This window comes from Brienomyrus brachyistius, chromosome 2, assembly GCF_023856365.1.
Source record: "Brienomyrus brachyistius isolate T26 chromosome 2, BBRACH_0.4, whole genome shotgun sequence".
Lineage (NCBI taxonomy): Eukaryota > Metazoa > Chordata > Actinopteri > Osteoglossiformes > Mormyridae > Brienomyrus > Brienomyrus brachyistius.
Genome location: NC_064534.1, coordinates 5,589,719 through 5,609,108, shown reverse-complemented (window position 1 = coordinate 5,609,108; position 19,390 = coordinate 5,589,719). Strand labels below are relative to the sequence as shown.

At 44.4% G+C, this 19,390-nt stretch overlaps 1 protein-coding gene across 2 annotated transcripts in view; it reads right to left on the bottom strand.

Moving 5' to 3' along the window:
- LOC125724562 (AT-rich interactive domain-containing protein 3A-like) overlaps positions 1 to 18,089 on the bottom strand; it is a 40,964-nt gene extending 22,875 nt beyond the window's left edge. Inside the window, exons 1-2 of one of the 2 annotated variants that reach the window (XM_049001287.1) lie at positions 17,763 to 18,089; positions 16,518 to 17,147 (exon numbers count right to left, since the gene is read on the bottom strand). In XM_049001287.1, coding sequence (XP_048857244.1) covers positions 16,518 to 17,147; positions 17,763 to 17,801 — 669 coding nt within the window. In that variant the 5' untranslated portion in view covers positions 17,802 to 18,089. The remainder of the gene's footprint in view (positions 1 to 16,517; positions 17,148 to 17,762) is intronic. The other variant, XM_049001288.1, reaches the window with a different exon arrangement.
- Positions 18,090 to 19,390: the final 1,301 nt, after the last annotated feature.

The window sequence follows — 19,390 nt, the reverse complement described above, 5'->3', positions numbered from 1 at the left end:
CCCTTCCGGGATCTCCCGCTTCTCCTGCAGTGCCCTCCATGGTTCTTGGCCCGATGGCTCCTGCACTGCCTCCTGAGGTTCCCGCCTCCGAGGTCCCTGCTCTCGGCCCTGTGGTTCCTACTCCAGCATCCGAGGTCCCCACGCATGTGGTTCCTGCTCCGGCACCCGAGGTCTCTGCGCCCGTGGTTCCTGCTCTGTCGCCAACGGAGCCAGTCCCCGTGATGTCCACACCTGAGGCCCCAGCCCCCACAGCCGACGCGCCGCCTTCCGAGGTTCCCGTTCTGAAGGTCCAGCCCCGGCGGCTGATGCATCACCTCCTGAGGTTCCTGTTCCCGTGATGCCAGTGCCTGAGGCCCCAGCCCTGGTGGCCGACGCGGTGCTCTGTGAGTGTCCAGCACCGGTGGCCGACAAACCACCCACCGAGGGTCTACCCCTCGCGGCCAGTGCACCACCCTGAGAGGATTCAGTCGCTTCGAGGCCCCACTTGCGGTGGTTGACACGCTGCCCCCAGTGGCTCCAGTTCCGGCGGATAACACGTCGCATTCAGTGGTTCCAGTCCGAGTGGAGGATGCTCCGCCCCCAGCGGTACCTGCACCCAAGGTTCTTGTTCCTCCCAATCGAATGATGCGCCGCTTCCCATGGATCCCGCACCGACAGCAATGGATGCTCCACCTCTCCTGGTTCCTGGTCCCTGAACCCCTGATCCCCTGGTCCCGGACCCCTTGGCCCCAGTATCCCTGGTTCCCGACTCTCTGATGTCAGTCCCCGAGGGGGCCCCTAATGGCCTGACCACTATTCCTCCCTCCTTGTTCAGAGCTGGAGGAGGAGCTAGAGTGGGATCCCTCTGGGATTACCCTGACTATACCCTTGGACCCCTCCTTGGGGTCACCCCAGCCAACGCCCCCTTCACGCAGCGGATCTCGGCCGGGTTCCTGCCTCTCGGTCTCCCAGAAAGGGAGGGTACATCTATGTCGGGGTCAACTCCCTGGCTCGCCCAGAGTACGTGTATGTGTGTGTGTGGGGGGGGGGGTACCGTCATGCCCCCGACCGTCCGCTCCTTCCATGTGTCATGCTCCCTCATTAACCCCATGTGGATTCCCCGTGTTTACCTGCTGTTTCTGATTGTTGTCATTAGTCCGATGTATTTAGTCCGCATTTCCCATTGTTTCCCCGGTCTGCTCATTGTTTTGTCACCCTGTGTTTGCTGCTTGTTTGCTCGCTTTCCCTTTAATTAAACTCCACACTTTTCCCGTTTCCGGGGGTCCTGCCTCCCTGTCTGTGCTCTGTGCACCGTGAGATGTGACATGAACGGAGCCAATTGCTGAAGAACCGGGGAAGTTCTGCCATTTCTCTGCATTTACACACAAATTACACATAAATGTAGCAGCCCGGAATGTTCCGGACGTCACTCGAATCACCCTCATCCAGGTACGGAAGGCACGAGACGGCTGCAGGCCTACTGCATGACTGTGTTCGTGTCGCAAACAAAACAAAACACCCCAAAAGATTATGACACCCACCTTTCAGAGCCATTAAGACTAATATGTTCTGCATGACGCACATGAGCAATGACACAATTTAAAGCTCATTAAGTGATTCATATAGATTTAAAACATTTAGCATGAATAGCAAAGTCTTCACATCAATCCGCAAAGACTAGTACCTGACAAATTCAAATCAGTTGCCATGTTTGTCTTGTGAACCGTCCAAGCTTAGGGCACAAAGCAGGAAACACCCCAGGACGCATCATCAACCCATCACAGAACTCCCCCCCCCCCCACCCCCCACCTAACCAAAACGGACAATCTGGCAACTCCAAATCACCAGCAGGTTTTGGGAGTGTGGCCGGGGAGAACCAGAGGAAAGCTCACAGGAAGTGCATTACAGAGACTTGAACCCAAGTCATAGAGGTGCAAAGAAATGGTGCAAACCACTGCGGCACCAGACTTGGCTTCAGAACATTTAATATAAAAATCTGATTTTGCATGAGCCTTACTAACAGCTAGAAACTGCTTACAGAAAACACCCTAGGAATGTTATATTCCACATCAACGTTTTTTAACACATTTTATATTCCATAAAACATTTTTAAAAAAACTGAAATGAAAATAGCGACTGATTAAGAGCGGCTTCCCCGCTTCAGGATCTGAGAGCTCACACTGCACCTGACGCTTAACTGTTGTGGTCAGGAATGCAGATTAATGTGACAAAGTGGCAAAGTATTTGAAATGCAGGCTTAACGAACACAGCCAATTAAACTTGAACTCCCCCTGCTGTGCTGAGTGCCAGGTACAGAGCGACCTCTAAGGTCTACCCAACATTACACAGAATTCAACTCAAACATTAACCTGACCCCACATGATTAAAAAAAAAACCTTTTGTGTTGGAAAAATTCTACAAGGGGCTTAAATCACCCATCTATCAATTTTGCAACCGCTTGTCCTCTTCAGCATTGCAGGGGGATCCGGAGATTATCCCGGAGGCCATGAGCATAAGGCAGGGAACAACCCGGGATGGGGCACCCACCCATGGCAGAAGGGGCTTAATTCAGCATTCCTGTATTGCAGAGGACTGTGAAATTAATGTGTGGAGCTCCCAATGTTCTAAGGCTCCCGGTTTTATGTCAGGTAAAAATCCAGAAAGCCACCACCTCTTCCACAAATAAGACTGAGTTCTAGAATATTCTAGAATATCCTGAGGAGTGCATGTTTCATTTCAGGAATACATCAATATTTTGCTTTTAGACTAACAGGTAAAATGTAAAAGAAATCAAATGGGACTTGATAGGATGTGACCAGTCATGAAATTCTGCAAAAGGTATTTTACCAAAGAATTTGAAGACTGGATCAAAAAAGAGGCACGCTGTGTGTAACCTTCCTACTCACCTTCAAGCTTGTTGTTGCAAAAACAGTGATATCAAAAATCTACAGTGCCAGGGAGGAGATCAATTTCTGGGAAACACTGAACAGTGCACAATTTAATGATGGTTAATTATATGTATGGTCTTCGGCAGTGGTGTAAGCTTCTTATAATTGGCTACAGTGTAAGACCGTTGGGGGCCCAATCCTTGTTTGGTAAATGTTTTTAAAGGCTTTATATAAAGTCAAAATCAGACCTACAAAAATCAGCCAACAAAGCCTCTGACCCTTAACAGATAGATGTTACAGATGTACCATGTATCTTTGTGAAATATCTTTAAAGTATGCAAATGTACAGGATGAACTTTTATAAAAAAATAAATAAATAAATAAAAATGGCCAGTGAGTGAGACCGATTTGCCAGCCAGATAAGGGGTATATCTGTCGTTTGGCTTCCAAACTACTACAACGACACGTGAAGGGGCCCATTGACCCTCTGTGGGGCCCCATTTCGGCAGGCCCCAGTGCAGACGCCCTGGCTGCAGTGACTGTAGCTCCACCAGTGGTCTTCAGAACAGGAAAGATAATGTACTTAAATAGAAAACATGATATAATTTACATAGCCTTAAGGTGCAAATATTCTTTAAGGCTGTATAAATTATTTAAATTTTTGCTCAGATAATAATAAGCTATTCATAATTAGATCAAATTTAAATGTCATAGATTTTTATAACAATTACAGATACACTCCCAGAAAAAAGGTAAGAATTTGAGGCTGTGCCCTTGTAATTGTACCTTTTTTAAGGTACAGAAATGGACATTCCAAAGGTACAAGCTGCATTAATGTCCTATCAATAGTACAGAATCAGAATCAATTTATGTACCTTAAAAGGTACAATTATCTACAGCTAAGGGTACAATTGTCAGATCCCTTTAGTAGTAAATATATTACAGTCGTGAGCATTGACATTAGTGATAATGGGTAATTGTGGCAAGATAAACTTCATACATATTTTGCAGAAGCACCTTTTGACAGTAATGTTTAAAAAACATTCGGCATTTCATTCAACAACTAATTTTAGTGTTATCAAAGTAATAGAAAAATCACGATCATTTACAAATGGCTGTGAAGGAACCATGGGATGTGGGTATTAAGTCGTAGAATTAAAAAGGACACAGAAGCACATGTGACCAGAAGTGAGGCGATTTTCACTCATATCTGGAGATCGACGTGCAGCGTTTCCACCACGGAGTGCACATTTAAGTCCCACGACTGTCATATCCTCCTCTGGTGGAAGCAACTAAAATGGGTGACTTGCACGATTCCTGGTTATCGTCTTGGTCTGACGTCCTCCAGTCAGACTGATCTACCGCAGTCACATAATGACAGATCAGAAGGTGCAAACCAGGTGTCCTTCTTCTGAAGCATGGAGCATCTTAATTACACGCCGGCCTGTCAGAAAGCTACCGCCGTTTTCACAGAGTGGCCAGTGCCTGCAAATAAGACAGACTTCTAGAATATTCTGAGGAGTGCATGATTACACCATCGGCTCCTCCCTAACAAAATCCACTCAAAGTCTACGTGTGGCATACTTAGTCCCACTGCTTATAATAATAAGGGATTAAAAACGCTTCCTTGAACTCTTGACTGAACAACTTAAGATAAGATTCAAGATAACCAAGGTCCTGGAGGCAGTATTTAATTCTAAAGTGAGGCATTTACTGCGAGTATAATTATGAAAATCGCATAACAACAGTAGCCTATATAATAACGGAGATGATAAAAGTATCCGCAGTGTGGTGGATCGCATGCTCTCGGCCAGGATATATGCACTAAAACATTACGCTAAAAAAAAGTATATATATAATTTATTTAAAGTTTCGATAACGCACTGCGATACTTTATTCCTTTTGCACACAAACTTTGACAGCCCCAAGAAATGCGGATGAGAGTGATTTCTGCTGCGGGATGGGAGATGAAAATCAGGCGGGGTCGTTCTGTCGGGGCGGAACGTGCGGGGCTGCGGGGGCCTGTGCGGGGCTGCGGGGGCCTGTGCGGGGCTGCGGGGGCCTGTGCGGGGCTGCGGGGGCACCTCACCACCACCACAGGAACCGGCGACTTCATAAACGATATATGGGTGACATCTAGGGACTTAAGTATCGGAGAATATGGTATGGGGTTTTTTTTCTCATTAAAACAGCTTTAACCTCCTGGTACAGAGTGAGTGTTACCACCGTAAGGGTGTAAGACGCCAAAGGTAATTATGCAAAGGAGCGAAAGGAAAGAACTGCGTAATATTCATCAGCTGATCAGTGAGCTGTCATTTTTAACATAACTGGGCAGTGTGAGTCCTGTATGTACCGCCTCCAACCCTCATCATCATCATCATGATTACCTGTTCATTTTAAAAGGTAAACTGATTTAGTGGACATACCACCTTTTCATTTGACTGTCTTCCTCAATTTAATATCGCCTCTCAAAAAAATAAAATAAAAAACACCACGCTGATCACACCGGTTAAACTTAGGCATAGTACTACACAGCTTCTGTTACTTAATCTTACTCAACTGGTTCTGTTCAAGAAAACACTGCATCAAAGTGCCAGTTAGGCCCCGTAAAAACAGTCAAGGTTTGCGTTATGCTTGCGTTAACTCCACACAAAGCCTCATAACTGGTCATAGGCAAATAAAGGCCAAGAATGCCATCCATCAGTGAAAAAAAAGGCATGCAAAGAAAGAGGGCAAATAAATATTTGGGGTTTATTTGTTTGGTGTCACCGATGCAGGATATTAATGAAGGCGTATGAATTAGAGGGCACTGGCTCCCTGGCTGGGTGCACTGTGTTGCCTGAGCTGGCCCGGCAGCGGCAGATCCATGGCGACTGTTGCTGGGAGTGTTTTCATGGAACGTTGCAAACGCACGTCAAATGAGAACAACAACAAAAAAACTCCGAGTCTAAAAATTAATGAACCGTCAGAAAATCCCTCCCTTCACGGGGCAAACCCTCCTCTGAGCAGCAGATAATATGAAGCCAGTGATCTTCCATCAGGGCGGCTAAAAAGCAGGACGGGCTGCCGTTCATTTTTCTTAATCAGCCGATCAGCCCGGGACGCACATTCTCAGCACGGCGGTCTGTAATTATAGCGCCGGAATGCTTATCGAAAATCCAAAAATACTGACACACACACGCACACACAAGCGCAGGCGTCAAGACAGGGTGTGTAAGGCTTAAAGTCTCCATCTGAATTGGATTCAAACTGCACGCTTGGCTGGACTTTAATGAAGACCTTCACAGACAGATTATAATGAAAGTGTCAGGAGTGGAGGGGACTGGATCATACGTTTTTTTTTTTTTAACATGCCATCTTTATGTCTAATTCCTACTGGGAGGAGCTTAGCATCCTGTCCAGGTGTTAGATATCGGATGTCTTAGTGGTTACCGCCGTGTTTGTCCACAGTCTAAAAGCAGGCAGAAGAAGACTATCGCAGTGGCCCCTCCTTCCTGTGCCTTTAACAGCAATACGGTTCAAAATTGAAATGCCTTCTGATTTTCAGTTCTGGTCCTGTCCGGTTTCTCATTTGATCTTTATTTAATACATGATGTTAAAGAAACAAACACATCAGTGTCATTTCAAAAGTGGGGCAACGTGTGAGAACAGCGAGAATATTTCATACAGTGATAAACACTTTCTGAAAGTTTAAACACTGCATTTCTGGCCAGGGAATAGCATCCGGGGCAAATAGATTTATAGTCCAAACCATACGGAAGGTTCTGATTTTATTTTCTGCATCTCTATATATCTGTATGCCACCTACGCTGTCTGGCAGAGGCTCCAGGATCCACCGTGACACTGGGAAGACGGGCAGATGGATCTCCTTAAAACCTGACAGTCGATAGTGACGAATGTAATGTTTGCATTTTGTGTTTTTTAGAAGAACATGAATGGGGAAATAGTAAATATATTTTATCCATCCATATTTTTGTCTGGATGTGATGTCGGTGCATCGCAGGGTGCATACGCACACATATGGATGACGGGCAATTCGCCTGACTGCATGTTTTAGGACTGCAGGAGGAATGTGGAGACCCCAGGATGTTATGGAGGAGAACATGCAAACTCCTCACAGGGAGGAGAGGTGGGGTGGGAACCTCCCAGGCCTGGAGGTGTGAGGCCAGAGTGCTATATATCAGAAAAAAACAACTATTTCTGTGTGTAAAATGGTGCAGCTGTTTGTACTGTCCAACCCAAACCCAGGTAATTATGTCCTGAGCTAGTCCTTTCTAGAAGACGTGAGCTGTAAAGATTAGCTGGGTTTGTTCAGTTTTAGTGGAAAAACAGGACTGGACAGAGAGCGAGCGGGAGGGTGGAGCTGGGGTGGTGGGGGGGCGGAGTTCCTTTAAGACCGCCGCCCTGCTCTGGGCGCTCACGCACAGCCGGGTTGGTCTGATGTTTTTGGGTGGAACACGTACAAATCACCGCTTTTTTTCCCCTGCAATATGAGGCAGGATTTCAATCTGAGAAGAAATATTAAAAATTAAATGTGGAATCAAGCCAATAAAACAATGAGGGCGGGAGGGTGAAAAATGTTCGGAACGCATTTGGTGAAGTTGCCCGCGTACGTCTGAGGGCACGTTTCTGGGTTCAGGGTTACCGGCTAAGCGGCATTTGGGGGGATGTGGCGTTCCTGTGAGTCACTGCTGGGAGTCTCCCTCCGCTTTCAGGCCTGAGAGGGGAATCCGTTTGTACAGGAGCCAGCTGGACTCGAGCCAGGAGAAAACTGCCAGATAGGTCAGCGGGCTACAAGGGTGAGGGGCAGATTAGTCACGTGACGCAGCCATCGCGGGAAAACGCGCGGACCTCCATAACGAATCAGGCTCTTCAAAGGTCGGAGCAGAGTCATTTCGAGAAGCTCCAGGTGTGACTCTGCAGGGCAGATGCGTCAGAGATGGGATCAAACACTCCAGCACTTACTGCACATGCTGTCATTGCGGATTCAGTCTAGCGCTGGTTACGCTCAAATCTGCCAATACGACATGCAGATAGAAGCATATCACTTAAAAGTAGCTACTGGTTTGTTTTTCTAATAGAAAGTAAATGAAAAAAAATATTCCTGGTGAAATGAAGAAAAAAAAAACAGAGATTGACCAGAGCTGAGAACCATAATTACGGTCCTGAGGATATCGTTACACACTGTTCTAAAAATGTCTTTGAACTATGTTATGGGGTCACAGTTCAAAGAGAAAAAAAATGCAGGGGAGGGACCGTTTGCTCTATAGGAAATGACAATGTTGTTTCATTAGCCGTTTCCACCATAAAAAGATCAAATTATTGCCAGATTTTCACACAGAATTCTGTTGGTTTATAGATGAAGCATCATACCTGCTAGGGAAAAAAATGAATCTGTTTGATTTTAGTTATTTTGCAATTATTTTGTCAGATCAAGAAGGAGCTTTAGGACTTCAAGGGCCATTTACTGACTCGTTTACTTAGATAATAATTAGGAAGACCGCTAAATGAGGATTTAAGGGGGCTAACAGGAAGTGCCAGAATTAATTGGAGGAACGAGGTCAGCAATCTAAGAGGGGGTGATGTAGATAAAAATGCTTGAGGGGACTGCAAGCAGACTGCCTGTTAAAATTTGAAAGGGCCACATTATCTGTGAGGGATAGCATTTCCTGTCAAAACACAAACAGAAAGAAATCAAAGCCTCAAATGAAAATCCCAGGTTATGTGTGGTCTTGACTTGTGTTCACAAAGGCCATCAACGCTTCTGACAGTCTGCTAAAATGCACAGCGCACTTCTACATCACCGTTCATAATACTAAACAAAAATTTTAGATTAGAACTGCAAATTGAACAATATGCCTATATGATTATCAGCTCTGATGAACTGTTGTTTTGCTACAATGATATTTATAATAGGTAACGCAAACAACCCACTTTAAGGCTGAAACACAGCAGACCATAAATGACATGTTATGCTTTTAACTTTGCCGTTTGGTTAAGTATCACCAAAGCGATTTCTACCCTTTACATCATGCAGAGATCTTAAAGCGAATTATTCCTTGCATCGTCAGTACTACCTTACGTTTTCTCCTGCTATTTCGTCCCCCCCCCCCCCCAAAAAAAAAAAAACTTTTAAAGAGCAAACAAACGGAAGATAAAAGAATGAGATGAACCCGGAGTGGACGAGTTCTCGTCTGAAGGGGATTGCTGGATTTCAGAGGTGCTGAGCAGTAAAAATGCTGCAGTACTACTTTGCTGCTACAGGATAGTGAGCTCTAAACATACATTCATTCTCCATAAAGGAATTCCCTTTTGCCTTTCGCTGACTGAACTGAACTGTTTGCTCATCGTTGCTGATTCACAGCTTTAATATGTTTCCAGTATGAAGGGCTGCATACCGGTTGCGGTGCCCCGCTGCGGACTGTCGTTAATTTTTTTGCCTTTACTGCCTTATCCCAGCGATGAACTCCGCGAGAAGCCCTCGAGCGACGGGCAAACAGGAGCAGAAGTGCATGCGAGCCCGCGCGAGACACCCGAACAGACCAACACCGATTACGGGGAATCGGGTTACACAAGACGCCGACTTAAATGGGCAGGGTTCCTGTGTCGCGTCGTCGCGCAGTGAAAGGCTAAGCCAAGTTACTGCCCTGCGGTCTGCCTGCAAACGCCGGTTTCACACGTGCCGGCTTTTTTCCAGACACATATGCTCAAACGTGTAATACGCGTGCACACATGAAAACAGTTAGATTAAGCACATATTTCGTTCTGTAACTTCACATCTACACGTTTCAGGAGAAGGTCCTTGTTATTTCATGAGTAAAGCCAGTGCTGGTGAAGGTCCCTGTGACCAAGCGACTCAGCCACACAATCAGGCTGTCCCGTTTCGAAGGCTCCTTCACATGTGGTCTAGAAATACATGCTTCTTTTTCCCAGTTGCGAAAGATCCCCCATTGGATCCTTTGTGGGCCGACATATCCCAGAATTCATTGTAGACCACGTCCTTAGAAAGATGCAACCCCTGAATTTAGACACAGCCTAAGTCTCTAAAGACACCAGTCTTTTCTCAAGGACCCGCCCACCATAAAGTACAATACATTATTAGTATTTCCAAAGGGAAGTGCTTCCCAATCCGATCCTTGGCGACTCATAGACAGTCCACATTTTTGCTGCCTCCCAGCTCCCGGGGCGCAGAGCTCAGAGAGACCAAAAACGTGGACTGGCTGTGGGCCCCAGAGGACCGGACTGGGAAACACCGCTGAAGAGAAAAGTTATACAAATAACACAATCCCTTTTAAGTTCTGCCAAAATTCTATACAGGACAAATTCATGCATATAATACCCATTATCAAAGAATTTAAGTCATGTATCAGTAATGCTTTACTGGTGTGCTTTATATTTAGAAGAAGCTTTCTTCCAAAGCAACGTACAGTTGAGAAAGCAGGACTAGCCGGTCCCTGGAGTAACTGGGGTTAAGGGACTTACTCAAGGGCCCAGTGGTACAATCACTCTGCTGACCACCAGCAGACCCACACACTGCCCCCCAAACAAAAGTTCCACCAAGATGGTGTGGCTCTGAATTTTACCACCATACTATATCATCGTATGCAAACACGCGTGGCTGTGGCAGGGATATGAAGTATTCTTAACTGTTAACCAGTGTTTCCCAACCCGGTCCTCGGGGATGCACAGACAGTCCATGTTTTTGCTCCCTCTCAGCTACTGGTAGGACTGCCTGGCTGGGAGCTAAGAGGGAGCAAAAACATGGACCGTCTCAGGGTCCCTGAGGACTGGGCTGGGAACCACTGCTGTAAACCATATACAATATATTATTAAACAAAGATATAACACATTACATAATAATTTTTATTTAAGAATATTTAGATTGCAAAAGGCCTCAGCTTGCGATGTATTAACTGTACAACATCGGTTCTTTTTAATAATAACATTGCTAGTGTCTATTATAAATAATTAATGCGCCAATAAGCAGTAAGATAACTGCCTCATGGGAAGTTCACAGATCATTTAAGAGCCTGAATTAAAATGGACTTAAAATGTGTCGTTTTTAACAGGGAAATGGAAAATGCAGTGTGGTACACTTAAATGTCGCCCATTTAAGGTAATATGTTTACAGTGTTACTCAACTGAAACGTCAAATACCCCTATGTTAGAAATGGCCGGGCAACATGAACCGAGGGAATCTTCTTCACGGAAGAACCTCCTCAGTTCTGGACGATTCGGAACGTCCTGTTTCCACAACGGAGAGTGATATTAATCTCTTTTGTTAGTTTGAGGTCGAATGTGCCAAACGTTTAATTTTCTAATAAAATCGTGACAAAGGACCCATTGAAATGGAATCTCAACATACGACACCACAGAAACCCCCTCCAGCGGTCGCCGGGAGAAATGGGAGTGGTTACACCAGTTTGCTCACCGTCCTGTACCTGAAACCAGTAGGGAACTGGAAACATCTCTCTGTCACTCCTGATCGGAAATGCCAAGGCACTGCAAAGGACAGGAGGCATGGGAACACCCCGGACTGCATGCCAACATGAAATTTATACACACAAAATATGGTTCCTAGCTATCTAGTGATTAAAAGGAAACAAACGCGGCATAAGTATTAAGTGATATTTCTTCCAAACGGTTTATCCCTTCATTGACTTTGATGAATAATTCAGGAACATTCAATATGAAGGAGGAAGACTGGATTTCCTTTGGGTAACAAACACTGCCATTGGCAAAGCGTCGTAAACGCACTGTTACATACGTCTACAAAATGGATCCAGCGCATTAAAAGTAGTTGTGATTTAAGTGATGTGCTTTAGACATCGCAGAAGCACAGCCCTGCATTTACGGTCTGCTGTAATCCCCACTGAGACGTGCATATGAGTATAGATGCGGAGACACAACGCGCATGTGTACTTACAGATGTGGACAAATGGGCTGTGTACAAGTGCATTTCGATGTACATAAGGACACAAACCAGCAAACTTTCCACACACGCGTGGGAAGTTAGGCGTTTTCAGCTGGAAAGTGTCCACTTTGGGATACAGACTGCATCACAGCTGTTTATCAAAGTGGCCTTTCGGATAATTTTGTTAGCGGAAAAGTGGCCAAACCGCCATCAAAGACTGTAAGGGCTGCAATTATTTTGATGTAACATGAACTTTTAAATAGGATCCAGCAGAGTATCTTTAGCCCCAAAGATATTTGTCCCATGCCTACGAACCGACCAGCACGGAAGACTATTAATTATTTACTTTCCAGAGAAACGAGAGGTCAGTTAGCATCTCGTTTGTTTGTAACCATGGGAACCTAGTTTCATATGACAATATTAGCCAGGTTACATTAAACTGGGGGTTGTTTTTTTATGAGTGCGATAGTCGAGGCATCCTGAGCCACTGTGTTATGGAAACAAATTATTTGGCGAGACGTGGGTGTATATCCAGAGCAATATGGTCATGACAATATTAACACTTACTTCATGTAAATACACACCCATCTGGGCACAACCCAAACTTTCAACCGAAGACAACTCCAGCTATTTTTAACACCTGTAAACAGAAAGGTATGACACGTCTACAGAATACATTAAAGACAATACACAGTTAGGGCATCGACAGAAAGCTTGATCTTTAACACCTACGACTAAAATCGGCACTATTCTCCAATGGAATGTGGAGAGAACGTAGAAATGTATAAATACAGAGTGCACAAATACACTTGATTATTTACAATTTAGCATATGCTTGTTGAAAATACATTGTCTTGGTTCTGAAAATTCGGCTATGAAAAAAAATGAGGTTTGCGCCTCACGGTATGGCAGAACCAAAAACAAGTTTAGAACATATTCTTCCGCATGCAGCCCCACCCCAGCCCCCATTTTGCATGCCGTAGCCCCCATGCAATTTCAGTTTAATTCCCTGCTACCGAGATTTCCGACTTTTCTGTGACACTGGTAATATGGAAATGAGATGAAGATGAAGGTCAAATTTGTTCGTGTGATCGACAGGGTACGAAGAGCCCAGCACAACGGTGCAGACTCAGTGGGTTTCCAGCCTAACACGTCCAATGTGGGGGGGGGCAGGAAAATAAAAGGAATTCCTGGTGTGGGAACTTGAGTCTGTGCCAGCGTCCAGCCTGACATACAAATGGGATATCGCTCTCAAAATCCTCGAGGGACAGAACGGACAGGACTTCCCCCACCGCCCTCGCCGACACGTCTTTAAGTTGTTGACATTTGAGTCTTTAGGCCTGTAAGGCCCTCAGCGGCTGACATGTCCAACAAGGGGAGAGGCAGTGGCTCAGGTAACGAGAAGCTCTGCTTTACCTCGTGTTTACGTCCTTCATCAGCTATTCATTACCAAATCCCAGATAAAATTAGACTCCTGAATTTACATTTAAATCATCATTATGTCAATGACACAACCTTTCATTTACTCAGAACTGCTGGGAAGTTGAGATCAGTTCTTTGTACGCAAAGGAGTAAGGGGTGAAAAAAATACCGCCTCTTGGATTTTGGTTAGGTGTCAGCAGAGCCCGCCTCCCCCACCCCCTCTAAATTTGTTATGGGAAAATGTGGACTCACTGGCTGGGAGCTGGGAAGGAGCGAAAATTTGAACTGTCTGGGGGCCCCTAAGGATTTTCATAAACCTAGATGGTAGAATGAATTCACTCTAAAATAAGGAGAGAAACACAATATTGTAAATAAATAAATCAGGAAGATAGTTGTTTATTATTATTATCGAGTATTATGTACTGTGCATAATTCTATGTGCTATACTTTTGTTTACACCTGCATCACTATAAACATGTGAGTAATGTGTTGCACTATGATGTCACAACGGCGACAGTCGCTAGGCGATAGGAATTTTTCAGCTCCATTATAGTTATTATGGGACCAGCATCACATATGTGGTCCGTCATTGACCGAAGTGCCGTTATGTGGTGTGTGACTGTATTAAGCGATTTACCTGAGGCCGTTAATGCTGTCCAGAGGCCGCCGCTTCATTAAAACACAAACAAGCCTGCCTCACAGACTGCCCCTTTTCTGTCGACAAACAATCGACAATCCTACTTCTCTCTGATGTCATTTGTATGATGTCATTACTTTATTTCTGACCAGGGGAATACCCAGGAATTCTGGGGTCCCTGACAATATGTCCGCCGTGAAAGTGCTGGGCCCTCTGAATCTGCCAGGGTATCCATACCCCTCTCATACCCATTTCTTACATATTTTTACATGCATTCATTTCATTTGCCACTTTAATCCAAAGTACAGTAAAGAGTTAAAGTTTGTGCATGATCCCTGGGATTCGAACCCAGGACTTTTGTTTAGTTGGCGCTCTTTCCCCTACGTATGCTACATATTCTTGTTAGTTATATCAGCAGAACAATGCTGTGGGGAGGTGCGAGTCCCGCGCTATGTACGTCCCCCCCCCCCCCCCCCCTCTAGGGCAGAGCTCAGCCTCGAGCCAAACACGACTGTCTGTCAACCGGAGCTGCGAAACATCCATGAATGCACGCTGCTCCTTCCCACTAGAAATCCTGAATGCACCAAGCAGCAAATCAGCCTGTATAAACTGCACTCAGCGTCCAGCTTATTAGACACACCTGCTTGTTAACGCTAACAGCCTTCTGCTCTAAACAGCCAATCGTGGGCTGCATGCATCCAGAACATAGACGGGGTCAAGAGGTTCGGCTGAGCTTTAGAACAGCTAAGACGCCCCGATTTAAGCGATTTTGAACGGAGCGTGATTACTGGTGCCAGATGTGCTGGTTCCACCTTCTGAGAAACTGCCAGTAGACAGTAAACAGCTCAGTAGAAAAGTTCTATGTAGAAAGGCATCTCCAACTGGGTTCTACCAAAACCAGCTAGACGCACCTACTAAGGATCCCCAGGAACATAAAACTTGTCATCAAAAATAAATAAATTTAAATACCATGAAATCAGTTACAGTCTGTAAACTTCTTCCTCCTCTTAGTTAAGGCGGTTAGCAAAATAATGCAAAAATGCTGTTACTTGAGGTAAGCTATAAAGACTTTTTAAATTAGTCAAATACCAACTTGCGAATAGTACCAGTGTCCTTTCAGCAAAACTCTCACGTTACAATAACAGAGGCTGTTAACTGTGCTTACTTATAATTCATGTAAATATTTAAAGAGGACTGATATCAGTTTTTAGGGTGCAGTGGTAATAACCATTTAGGTTATTTGCAAGACACTTTAACTGGGACGTGTACTGCAGTATCGATGTGATCTTATTTCACGGGTACTAGGTCCTGCCTTTAAACGTGGTGTAGTTGCATCTTTGAACATAAAACGCTTTAATATCTCAGCCAGCTGTGTCTTCTGTAGCTACATTGTTTTATGTGAAGGAATTCAACAACAAAATGAGAATTAACACGCAGACACAAAATTTTACAAGCCTGTAACAATCGAGAAAATTCTGTACGCTGAGTCCTTTCCTAATTCAAAAGATCTTTAGAGAGGATTTTATACAGTACTTTGCTATTTCTTCAGATATCAATAAAACTTATCAGATAGGCCAATATATCTCAGATAATGAAACTTAATCTGTCTCCCGAGCAAAGGTCAGGTTCTTAGACATGTCTCTGTCAAGATGGACATCCGTTAAAAAGATATGAAATAGATTGCACATTTTTTTTAGATGTTACTTAGTTTTTATAATTAAATTTTTGAATTGGCCCATCAGGGTAGTATCAGAAACCCTATCCGGGGCCAGGCAGCAAGCGCAGGGAGACGCTGCGAATCATGCGGCCGCTGATGTCATGCAGTTTCGTAGCGTTTTATGCCCCGTATCAACATCATTTCCCCTAATTCAAATTGCATTTCCGTGCCCTGGGCTGCATTAATGCATGCCTTAATGCAGCCCCTGATGTACATATTGCATTTAGTAAAGCTTTTAAATTATACGTCATAAATAAAGGATGGCGAGCCCATCCAAAGGCACTCAGAAATATAGATTTGCTTCGACTTAAGACTGAGCATCACTGTATAATGAGGCGATTCGATGCCGGGGCCGTCTAAGAGAAACGCCCTGGACGCACGATTATGAAACGTAACTGCAGAAATGGACGATAGATCAGGCCATTATGTACGATTCATTTTAAACCATATAGCTTTCATATAAAATCCACCTTATGTTTGTCACAGGGACAAGAAGTAAGTCTTAGGAAACTTCACATAGTGTACTGTAGACAGACTTAGGCCTACACGGGAATGACAAAACACCAAGACAACAGCCATCATCAGAATTTCACATATTAGTGAGCCCTGTGGATTATTCTTAAATAAAGGTCATAAGACGAAATCTGTATGGAATGGAAAATATACACAGGGAATCGGTGTTGCAAAAAGTCAACATCAGCTTATATTTAAAACTGTAGATGTCACACTTTTGCGTCCGACTTAACACAACTTAGTAACCTGACAATAACATCAAGCTCCGTTAAAGCACACCACTGTCCTGCTGAAGAGGGACGCGCTTTATAATCAGGGCAGCCGCCGGTAATTTGCTCATCTCGACAGAACCGCCTCCGTTCATGTGCAGCTTTACACGAAGCCGGGGAGTGATCTGATCAGTAGTCTGCGAAACTGGAGATCGGGCATGGATCAGCATAACCTCACCTGTCTGAATTGCTCCTCGTAAGTCCATTCGTGCTGCGCCGCTCCCCCAGGCGACTGCGACCGTCCCGGCTGCCGGCCGGCCCTGGGCAGTGTGTGCGCTGCTGTGCCCCCCTGCAAAGAGCTGCGGGACTGCGAGCCCCTCGACTCTCCCTCCGCTACGTCAGACGCGACTCCCCCATTCTCCAGACCACTTTCCTCCAGATCCCGATCTTCGGCGTCTGTGCCGGGATCGTCCGCCAGCTCGCTGGCTGAGTCCGACTGCTCTTCCGTTTCATTGTAACTTAAGTCTCGGTTAACGTGTTGCCTGTTTTCAGAGCTGGTCCCCAAGGGCGAGCCGGGCTCCCCCGCAGCCAAAGCGCTTTGGATGGCTGCCTGGTAGTGGCCGAGAGCCAGTGTTCGATGTTTAATCTGTGCTTCCACCAGGCTCCGTATGTGTTTCTCCTTTTCCGCCTGCCGGAGTCTTTCCTGTACGGCCAGGCGCGCAGCTTGCTGCCGCTGGAGGTTCTCCATGACCGCCTCCAGCTTCATGCCGCCGGCCGGTTGATGAGACTGCGAGCCCGGGAAGTGGCTGTGAGTCTGGCCGGGAGACACCAGTATGGGAAGGGAGGTCGCCGATGAAAAGGCGGTTTGCTGCACGGAATGAGGAAATGCATGGCTAACATTTTTTACGAAGCACAGTCATTCCGAAAGAAGGCAAGACATAATATAGATAATATATCAAGTGCGAATTATTCAGCTTTGGCATACTGCAGTTACGCAAGACGGAAATTTCTCTGGGTAAGATTAATAAAATCACTACCGAATCTCTCGCGTAACGTGTAGGTTCATCCTTTAACTTAAAACTGTATTTAATTTACTGTATTTAGTAACAACGAATTAATCGCAAAGACATATTCAGTCTTGTCGCCAGGATACGAAAATCTGACTTAAACTTGATTTTCTGTATTAAATCTTTGGCAATAACAAATTGCAACATTACACACACACTACTTAATCCGGAGAAAAACATCCAAATGTAATAATTATACATTAACGTAGACCAAGAAGTTATGTTAACATAATGTATATGCAAGGCACTATACGTTGATAAATGCATATGTGTGTGATATATTAATCAATTACTCTGCAAATATAATAAACCCAGTAAACAACGCATTTGAATTAAATCTTAAAGTAAAACCCGAAGTATTTTGACTTTAGTACATTTTTAAAGTTTTGCATTTGGAATGAAACATCGCCGCTTACCAAAGCAGATTTTGTTGCCATACCGGTGTTATCAACCATACTCCTCCCGTTATAGTTAATAAGATATCGAACTAATCTCGATCAACTTTCAGGTGTCAAAAGTGACTGTATTCCGCTCCAACCATCGATATTTCCCACCCGATTACTAGGAAATATTAGTTTAAAAAATGAATATGCGCGGTGAGTCTTAATACCCAGGAGGTCTGAGCAACAAGTGCCAACTGAAAGCGGAATGACCTCGCCGGGCGAGAGATCAGGCCGCCCGCTCCCATTCGCTAACAGCACGTCAATAGCGTGATAAATACCGAGGGCTGGCTTTACTGACAACCGAGGAAATGCAGTTTAACTGCGAGGGACAGGGAAGGAACTCTCTCAGTCCACTCCGCCGTTTGATCTTAATGGCGGGAGGGAGGATTTTAAGTTCCAGAATCTTGTAAGGTGCCTCAAAGCAATTGGGATCTTTATAAAATAGACACTTAGTTCATTTCAGTGTATTTTGAAATGCTACAACTTTGTACAAAAAAAGATGTTCTCTTTCTCAGGTTTCTACTCGCGTTGCTTTTGGATTCTGTTTCACTATATGTAACAATTTATATGAAATTCAGAACAACAGCATTTAAATCCAATATATTATTTTAGGCCTATATTTCTGTTTAAGTGTTTATATGCAGCAATACGCCTATTACTCCCCCCCCATAGCCCTATTTAATTTGGCTATGTTCGTCAGGCCTCCCCCCAAAAAAAATCCTTCAAAATTTTAATCTCCGAGTTAACGTCTCCGTTTTGCAAGTGCAACTCCATCATACTGTTCATAGAGTTAACGAGGCATATACAAAGTACCCCAAATATCTAAAGTTATTCAAATATAATCTGAAGGTATCAGCTTTTGCATTACAAATTCGGGAGAACATGACATTGAAACAGCAGTTCGCCGAGCACGTATGACTATGTAAAGAGAAGAATAACATTCCTGAAATGCTTTGTCTCTGAAAAAGATTGCACAAATAAATCAGAGATGTTAAATCCTTTTGATATAGATGTAACTTACTTAGCTATTACCTGACAACGGCCACTTGGGGTACATTGATAGTAGGACAAAAGCTTCATCGGCCTAAATGTTAAAGCATGAAATCTAGCCGTGGGGAGCGGTGTAACGCACCACGATGACACCAGGGAATTTTGTGTGAGGGCGCCCCCGTGTGTCTGCCCAGCTCGTTTACTCTTACCTGCGATTCTTTGTTTTTATTACTGTCAGTAATTTAAATTGCAGTTTAAATTAACCTGTGTAGAAAAGATATTCCGAGACATTTATTGCATTATACCGGTACACTCGGCTATTTGTTTCGGTGATGCAATTTTTAAACGTTTTATTGCATTTAGGTTTTAACGGAGTATGGTTGTGCAATCAATATTTCGATTTTAGAAGAAACGCTTAATGGTTAAACGCTTAATGGTTTTGCAATATCAACACTAGGAAGTTTGTTAAATCGCGATCAATGTGTATTAATTCATTTACTGGGTAAAATAGCTTTAGTTGGTCCTGTTTAAATAATTGGTAATAGCTTCTCATATGAACAATAAATACCAAATAGGTAATTTTGCGCCATAAATGCATGCCTCTGATAAAG